Source organism: Echinops telfairi, unplaced genomic scaffold (assembly GCF_000313985.2).
Source record: "Echinops telfairi isolate 266 unplaced genomic scaffold, ASM31398v2 ScPeMD7_7469;HRSCAF=8507_1, whole genome shotgun sequence".
Classification (NCBI taxonomy): Eukaryota; Metazoa; Chordata; class Mammalia; order Afrosoricida; family Tenrecidae; genus Echinops; species Echinops telfairi.
The window spans coordinates 81867038-81876197 of record NW_022111373.1 but is presented as its reverse complement, the minus strand read 5'-3'; the positions used below and the strand labels follow the sequence as shown (position 1 = coordinate 81876197).

General features: G+C 41.5%; 1 protein-coding gene across 1 annotated transcript in view; it reads left to right on the top strand.

Annotated features, from left to right (window-relative positions):
• Positions 1-189: 189 nt before the first annotated feature.
• The window catches only part of SLC30A5 (solute carrier family 30 member 5), a 38007-nt gene continuing 29036 nt past the window's right edge, over positions 190-9160 (top strand). Inside the window, exons 1-3 of the mRNA XM_004703557.2 lie at positions 190-300; positions 5892-6014; positions 7592-7658. Of these exons, the coding sequence (XP_004703614.2) occupies positions 206-300; positions 5892-6014; positions 7592-7658 (285 nt within the window). The 5' untranslated portion in view covers positions 190-205. The remainder of the gene's footprint in view (positions 301-5891; positions 6015-7591; positions 7659-9160) is intronic.

Genomic DNA, 9160 nt, shown 5'->3' with positions numbered 1-9160 from the left:
TCCTCCCTGGAACGCTAGCTTCCAAACTGCTCGGCTGGGCTGACGTCTGGCTGCGCCGAGTTCGAGGAAGGGGAGTCCCCGGCTTCCCTCCGGTTGCAGAAGCCACAGTGCAAACCCGTATCCTTAGCGGTGCAGGGGACCGAGCTCCTCCCCCAGGATCCAGCCCCCTGACCTGGCTTTCTTTTTCGTTGTTTAAAGAAGAAATATGTTCTTAGGGTCAGAAAGTTCAGACCGACGTATTGATCGAGTAAAAAGTGAACGCTCCCCCTTGCTTTCAATCCTTTCACCAACCCCGAAAAGGTGAGGGTTGTGGCCACGGTCCAGTGTGCGCGCCCAAGTTCTGGGGCTGCTCACCTCCTAGAGGCCATTTCCCGCGGTGTGCCTAGCGTTAGTTGTCATGGCCTTCGTTCTTAGTGAACTTGGCCTTTGCTCAGTCTTCAGGGCTGCTGTTAAGATTTAAGGATTACCTTTGATAAATTCTTTACAGCTGTTAGCAGTGGTTATATTAGTAACTGTTGACATAAAAAGGAGAGGGCACAGTGCGAAACCAATTTAAACCAACTTTGGGTAGGATGAGTTTCATTTTCTACTTGGTTTTGAGCCGCTCCTTTGTATATCACAGCAACTCACGTGTAACTGATTGACATATGACAACTAAATACAGTAGGGAATTCTATAAGGGGCATTTCTGAGTCAACTGAAAAATATCGGACTGTGAGCAGCAGACCAAAGTGTCCTGTCAGTGTTAAATTCCCCACGGTTGGCGGCTGCACTGGTCTTTTGAGAATGCCCTTGTCTTAGGAAGGGCAGGTGTTTAGGGGGAAAGAGGTATGATGTGTGTAGCTTACCCTCAAACAGTTAAAAAGAAAAATAGAATCTGTACATGTCTGTATGTATATACAGAACGTGAGGGAATCTGGCAGGTCGTGGGAGGGGCAAACAGGTAAGGCACTTGACTGCTGACCAAAAGGTTGAAGTCTCCAGTCTACCCAGAGGCACCTGGGGAAAAAGGCTTGGCAATCTATCGAAAAATCAGCCACGGAAAGCCCTATGGAGAATAGTTTTGCTCTGACATACATAGCCTCACTCAATTGCAATCCACTCAACAGCAACTGGTTTGGGAGGGTGGGTGCAAGTGTTCACACATAGGGTGAATGGAGATCTAGAAAAGTTTCACACACTAGTACATGTGGAGTTCAAAGCCAAACGCATCATCATGGAGTTGATTCTGGACTCATAGATCCACCTTACAGGACAGAGTAGAATTGTCCCTGTGGGTTTCCAAGACTTAACTTTATGGGAGTAGAAAGCCTTGTCTTTCTCCCAGAGTGGCCAGTGGGTTTAAACTGCTAACTTTATGGTTAGCAACTCCGTGCACAACTCACCACCTGGGCTCCTCTACCTGTAGAATTAAGAATCTGAATTACTCTAAAGCCCATGTGTTGTTCGTTGCCATCAAATCAGTTCTGTGTCATGCCCAGCAGAATGCCAGTCCCGTGCTATTCTCACAGTCACTCCCGTGTTTGAGTCCATTGTGGCAGCTACGATTTCCTCTGTTTCATGGACCCTTTACCAAGCACGAGGAGCCCTGGTCGTGTAGCGGTTACGTGTAGGGCTGCTGACTCAAGGTCAGTCATTTAAAACACCAGCTGCTCCCTGGGAGAAAGAGGACCTTTTACTCCCATAAAGAGTTAGTCTAGGAAACTCACGGGCAGTGTACCCTGCCCTGGAGGGTCGCTGTGAGTCAGCATCGATTGGATGGCAGTGAGTGTGGTTTTGGTTACCTTGGGAGAAGGACATGCTTCCCGCTGATAGCATGCCCCAAGTATCCTTTCCCTGTACTGCTTTCATCTGCATGCTGAGCAAATAATCCGAGAATAGTGCCCACCATACATAGTGCCCTCCACATTGTAGGCAGCTAAACATTTGTTGAATGAGTTGACACTAAATTGTACACACTGCCCTTTTTATTTAAGCAGTGAACTTGGATCTGCTGGCAGTGGGCTTATCTTTTCTTGGAGGTTTGAATTCAACCCAGCTGACATTAGTGAATTTTGGTAATCCAGGTTTAGAGAACTAAAGAATTCTCTAACCCTTCCCGGAAAAGACCCATGCCATCCCCTTGGTGATTCTAATTAATGACAATAATGACTTATAGTTTGGGAGATGGATTGGCTGGCTCACCTTGTTGCCCAGAGGGTAGTGCCTCAGGCTTGAGGGAAGAGACAGGGCTACTGCCTTTTTATTTTTTTTTTTTTTTTTTTTTTTATTTTTTTTTGCTACTGCCTTTTTAAGAACCTCCCTACCACACCACCATCTTCACCCTGTAGTAAATGAAGAACCCCTGAGTCGTTTGCCTCCTAACATGAATTAGGAAAGTCAGCACGTCAGCATATGATTACTTGGCCTTGGCTAGTATTTCATCTTCTGCCCAGGACATACAGGAGGGTTTTTAAAAGTTTATTGAAATCTTGTCAGTTGATCCCCCTGTTGATGCACACCGGACCTCATCTGGTTTTCAGCATTCTCTCTGTTTTTTGTTTGTTCATATTAGGGTTTATCTCATTTGTTTTCAGATGTATTAGATCATTGGGGTCGTCCTCTTGAAGTTGTGTTATATGTTTTTCTATTTTTTGGTTTATGAACCCCCGGTTTGGGGTGTGCCTAAAAGGGAGACAGGAGACGATGTCCAGAAGTCCAGGAAGGGAAAGAATGTTTCAAAACTGATTGTGGTAGCAATTGTACAATATTACTTGATGTGATTGAACTATGGAATGATATATGTATTAACTCCCAATCAAAAATAATTTTTAAAAATTATTTCCTTAATTCAGCAGTTCTCAACCTGTGGATCGCCGCCCTTTTGGGGGGTCGAATAACCCTTTCACAGGGGTCACCTGATTCGTAACAGTAGCAAAATTACAGTTATGCAGTAGCAACGAAAATAATTTTATGGTTGGGGGGGTCACAACATGAGGAACTGTATGAAGGGTCGCGGCATTAGGAAGGTTGAGAACCACTGCCCTAATCCAAAGTGCTAACAAAAGAGCAGCGTAAGCAAGGGAACCTCAAAAGTTCATGGAAGAATTCTCTTTTTTTTAAGTAATTTTATTGGAGGCTTGTACAATTCTTATCACAATCCATACATACATCCATTGTATCAAGCACATATGTACGTTTGTTGCCCTCATCATTCTCAAAACATTTGCCTTCTACTTGAGCCCTTAATATCGGCTGCTCATTTTCCCCCTCCCTCCCACTCCCCCCTCCCTCATGAACCCTTCATAATTCATAAATTATTATTGTTTTGTCATATGTTACACTGTCCGACGTCTCCCCGCCCTCTTCTCTGCTGTCCATCCCCCAGGGAGGAGGCCATACGTGGATTCTTGTAATCGGTTCCCCTTTTCTACCCCACATTCCCTCCACCCTCCAGGCATCACCACTCTCACCTGAAGGAGTCATCCATCCTGGATTCCCTGTGTTTCCAGTTGCTATCTGTACCAATGTACATCCTCTGGTCGAGCCAGATTTGTAAAGTAGAATTGGGGTCATGATAGTGGGGGTGGGGTGGGGGGGGAAGCATGTAAGAACTAGAGAAAAGTTATATGTTTCATCGTTGCTACCCTGCACCCTGACTGGCTCATCTCCTCCCCACAACCCTTCAGTAAGGGGGTGTCCAGTTGCCTACCGATGGGCTTTGAGTCTCCACTCTGCACTCACCCACCTTTACAATGATATGATTTTTTGTTCTTTGATGCTTGATACCTGATCCCTTCCACAGCTTGTGGTCACACAGGCTGGTGTGCTTCTTCCATATGGGCTTTGTTGTTTCTGACCTAGTTGGCCGCTTGTTTATTGGAAACATTCCTTTTTTTTTAATTCCATTTTTCTGTGAACTTTTCAGATCCCCTCATTATATCAAAAGTCACATAACTGAATAAAGTATACATTACAATTTTGAATGTGTGGATGATAAAAAATAATGTGTGTACATCCGGGGACATGCAAAAGAGAATGTATGGAAGGATGTACCTGGAACTGGAGATGGTTAAAGTGTTACGAAAACTGGGTATTCAAAAGTGTTAATAATCTGTTTTAGAATCAAAGTAGAAGTTAAAGATTCAGAAAACCAATAGTAAAAGAGTATCAAGAAGTGTTTCATGTAAACTGATGTACCATATGGAGGACGCCTGATGGTGTAATGGTTTATGGGCTATGTGTTGGGCTGCCAACCAAAAGGTCCACGGTTCAAAACCACCAACCGCTCGGCAGGAGAAAATGAGGCTTTCTGCTCCCTAAGGATACACAGTCCCAGAAACCCACAGGGAATCAGTTCTGCTCTGCCTATAGAGTACGTAGCTAGGAGTCAGAATTAACTTGATAGTGAGTTTGGGTTCTTTGATAATGTTCCATGTATTAAAATCTTGCCATTTAAAGTTCTTGTTAATACTTTAGAATGGAAATGGTTTAGAAATTACATTTAATTCTTTATCCTTAACTTGATTAAACACTTTGGGTGATGTAGTGAGCTATGAATTAGGCCATTAACCTCAAGATCAGTAGTTTGAGACCAGTGCTCCTCAGGAGAAAGCCAAAGGATGTCAGCAACCATGAATTTACAGTGTCATAAATCCAATACAAGGTCACTATGCCTCAGAATGGTCTCAGCAGTAGGGAGTTTGTTTTTGTTGTGTTTTTTTTCTCTTGATAAAAGAAGCATTGATGATGCAGGGGTTAAGCGCCCACCTGCTAATCAAAAGGTCAGTGGTTCAAACCTACCAGTTCTCTTTGCAAAAGAAAGACATTAGCTTTGGTAAAGATTTACAGCTGTGCAAACTCTGGGGAGTAGTTGGTTCCTGCCCTAAGGGATCACAAGTCAGAATCAACTGTATGACAACAGGTTTGCTTTTCCTCCAGCACTTTACGCATCAGCAGTAAAGTGAGCTGAGCTTCATTCAGTACAGTGATGCTCAAAGACCCTCCCTAGTACCGTGAAACCTGAACTCGATGGGACAGCCTTGTTTTTCCTAAGTCTCACAGCTTTTCCACCTTTGACTGGGTGCATTCTGACCCCTTTTCTGCCCCTCTCTTTTAGAGGACTGCATTTGCGTTTTCTGTCTCCTTCCTTTATTCTTCAAGTTCCTCAACAGTAGGGTTTGTTTGCTTGTTATTTATCTGGAGTACTTGCAGTTTTAAAAAGCAGGTTACAACATAGCCTCTCCCTGTTACAGAGTCCTTTTCAACTCCTCGTGACCCTGCAGGAGAGCGTAGCACCGCCCCTGTGGATTTCTGAGACGAAATCTTATGGGAGTAGAAAGCTTCATCTTTCTCCCTCAGAACAGCGGTGGCTTTGATCTGCTGACCTTCCTTTAGCAGCCCATCATGTAAGCACTAGGCCTCCAGGATTCCAGACAAAACAGCTTAGGCAACCTAATTAACCAAGAGCATTTTTCGTTTTAGTTTGGCTGTTTCTTTAATAAAAACATTGAAAAATTTTGCCAACCTGAAAGAGTAACTGTAGCTGTCTCATGGGGTGATGAGTTTAGGTATTTTTATGTATTTTTTTATTGTATTTCTGTGACTTATGTAAAACCAGATCTCAGCTGTCATCCACCCAGTTCTACTCCTAGTGACCCCATTGGGCATAGTAGTGCTGCCCCTGTGGGTTTCTGAAGCTGCGAATCTATGCAGGCAGAAAGCCTTTCTCCCATAGAGCACCGGGTGGATTCGAACAGCTGATCTTGCAATTGGCAACCCAATGGGGACACCAGTGATTACTATTACACCAGTGATTACTAGCCTTCTACTAATGTAAAAGAAAAACAAAGGCCACGGGGTGCTTTGTGATTTCAGCAATACTAAAACCTGTTTCTGCTTCTGTTTTTCAGATTAACAAAGTATATTGTGTTGCTATGTTTCACCAAATGTTTTAAGGCTGTGGGACTTTTTGAATCATATGATCTCCTAAAAGCAGTTCACATTGTTCAATTCATTTTTATATTAAAACTTGGGTAAGTGTGTATGCATTTTGGTTCTATTTTTTTATGACTTTAAAGTTTCTTTATAAATTCTGTTTTAGCGGGGGAAGGGGGGGCGGGGATCCTGTTTTAGCTGAGAATCTTTAAAGAAAATTTACATAAATTGGTTTGTGAAATGTATTCTTCCTGGCAAAAATTTTATTTAGAAATGTGCATATGCATAGAAGAATACCTATGGTTAGGCCACAGAGTTATTAGAAAGGGGATTGTTGTACTCTTAATAGCGTGCCAGAACACAGACTTTTACTTTAGCTGTCTGATATCTCATGTCACCCAGCCTCTAAAAACCTCCCCGTACAAACAAGAGTGAAAATGAAAAGAGAAAATAACTTCTGTGTATCTTTTTTTAATATCAAATTTTTTAAAAAACTTACGGGAACAATCTTCTCAAAACACTGAAGTGTTGCAACAAGATTATAGGATTGTTGCCCCACATGAAACAACGGTATCGAGATGGATCAAACATTGTAAGGGAGGTCCAGGAAACCTCACAGAAGAGCCAAAAGAAGGAAGATGGCCGTCTTGAGGAATGAAGAAGCTGATAGGAAACATTCCATAGCTACTGAAGCTGAGCTCACTTATTTCTGCATATTCATCTATGTATCTTTTCATATCAAAAAGGAAAATAGTTTGTACCTTGCAGGTGCCTTGAAAGGGTCTCAGGGAGCCCTGGGCCATAGTATTGCCATAACTCAGCCAGCTGACAGGCACAGAAACTTATCTGAAGCTTGTCTTGGCACAAATAATCCTTATTTTTGAAGTTAAACTAAACGGGGCTTTTTACTGTGTTGTTGGGTCTTCTTCAAGTACAGTATGAAGTTTATATTATTTTCTCTGGTATGAAATCCTTTCTAAATAAAGATTCTCTGGACCAGTGATATTGACAGTGACACCTTCTACATTAATAAAACTATTAAAGACTGTTTAGGGTGCAAATGTTGATCATTCTAGAAGGTGATTCATGAGTTGGATATTTTTATCTAAAACTGGGGAATGTGAAAGATAGGTACATATTAACTAGTACTTCATGCCTTTTATCTCAAAATGTATTACTGAATTGTGGAGAAGAGGTGAATTTTTTATGGGGTGTTAAAAAGCACTGAGATTCCTTTTGTGGCTTTTGAACACCTCTGAAATCAGTTCCAAAAGAAACCTTTCCAGGATGTTGTGATGGGAACCTTCTTAGAGTAAGTGGAGTTCCTTAGTGGATTTCTTAGAGCAAGGCTGTGGAATGTCCCAGCCCATGGCTGTATAAGGTCCCTGAAATCATCAGTACCAGCTAACCTCACGGGCCTCACCAAAGAATCACATTAGGGATGAGTTAATTAAATGTTTGACCAGTATGGCCTGCAAAAGATGTTATAATTATCAAAATGTTGGCAGAAAAAACGTATCCCATCCACTTCACACCACCCCCAGCATTAGAGGATAACATACTCGTCAAGTTTTGTATGTTTTTTAAAAATTCATGCCTTAACTTAAAACCATACCTTATACTTCATTTTGGTTAATATCAATACATTTTAATGTTTTAATATTTACATTAACAGGGCTGCATTTTTTATGGTTTTGTTTCAAAAGCCATTTTCTTCTGGAAAACCTATTACCAAACACCAGGTGAGTGTTTTTGTTTTCCTGGGGGTGGGGGGGTTGTTTGTTTGTTGGTGTTTTCTTTTTTTTTTTTTTTTAACATTTTATTAGGGGCTCATACAACTGTTATCCCAATCCATACACACATCAATTGTGTAAAGCACATTTGTACATCGTTTCTCAAAACATTTTCTCTCCATTTAAACCCCCGACATCAGGTCCTCAATTTTCCCCTCCCTCCCCGCTCCCCTGTTGGTGTTTTCTTTTCAGAATTCTTTATCCTAGCAACTTTGCATTCAGTGGGCCAGTCTATAATGCTCATTCCTTGGTCGAAGGTACTTAACAAATGATTTTAATGAATAGTCTAACATTTTTATTACTACTTGTCCTTGACTTTAATACCATATTTTGAAAATTTAGACATCAAAAGTAGAATGGTGAGATGTTAGAATGTTTAAAAATACAGAAGAGGAAAGAAAGTTTAAAAGGATGCATGTAATTATCTTAACCTTATTCTGAAAGATTTACAAATCACACATAGAGATGTGCCCAAGAGCCCAGTACAAAGTGCCATTGAGAGGCAGGTATAAAGTAGGAATGAAGATGTAGCCTCTGGAATCTAGCCTACTAACTCTGAGCCTGCTGCTTAATTTTTATTTGCCTTAGTGTTCTAGTCTGTAATGTGAAGATAATAATGCCTTCCTATGAAAGACGCCTTGGTGGTACAGTGGTTAAAACACTCAGCTACTGACCCAAAAGTTAGTGGTTTGACCCCACCAGTCACTGCAGGTTTTATAATGGCTACAGCCTTGGAAACCCACCAGGGCAGTTCTTCTCTCTCTGTAAGGTTGCTGTGAGTCTGTCAACTTGATGGTGGTGAGTGTTTGGGTTGTGATAGAGCCAGCCTGTGTACAGTTCTTAGAGTAGTCCTTGCCACGTGATGACTGTGCAGTACATAGTAGCTGTCACTTCCATTGTCGTCGTCATTCCCTTTAGGCACCTAAGATGCAGTATTCACACCAGAAATGCCTTGCGCTAACACACAGTAGTCTTTCATTACCGTGTCTCTGGAGAGCTGTTATACACCACTACATGTTCGCTTTATACCCCAACTTAGATACCTGTGCCAGGATTTTTTTGTTTAGGGTGACAAATTTAGGTAACTGTTGTAGAGATTAAGGGCTTTTATTTATTTTTTTTATGGAATTAATCACTTAAACCCCAACTAAAACATTTTCTCCTTTTAAGTAATTCAAGCACTGGAAATTCCAAATGAAAAGTAACTTAACATTTTCAGCATTAACTAAAATATTGTGTACATAGTAAACTGGTTGGAAAACATAAGTCCACTCTGTAGAAAAACATTTCAGAATTTTATAAATGGTTAAAACGAAAAGAACGTACTTTCATACGTAAGCATATTCTTAAAAATAGAGGTATTCAAGCGGCCATCAAGCTCAGAAGCAACAAAGCCCACATGGAAAAAGCACACCAGCCTATGCAACCACGAGGTGTCGAAGGGATCAGGT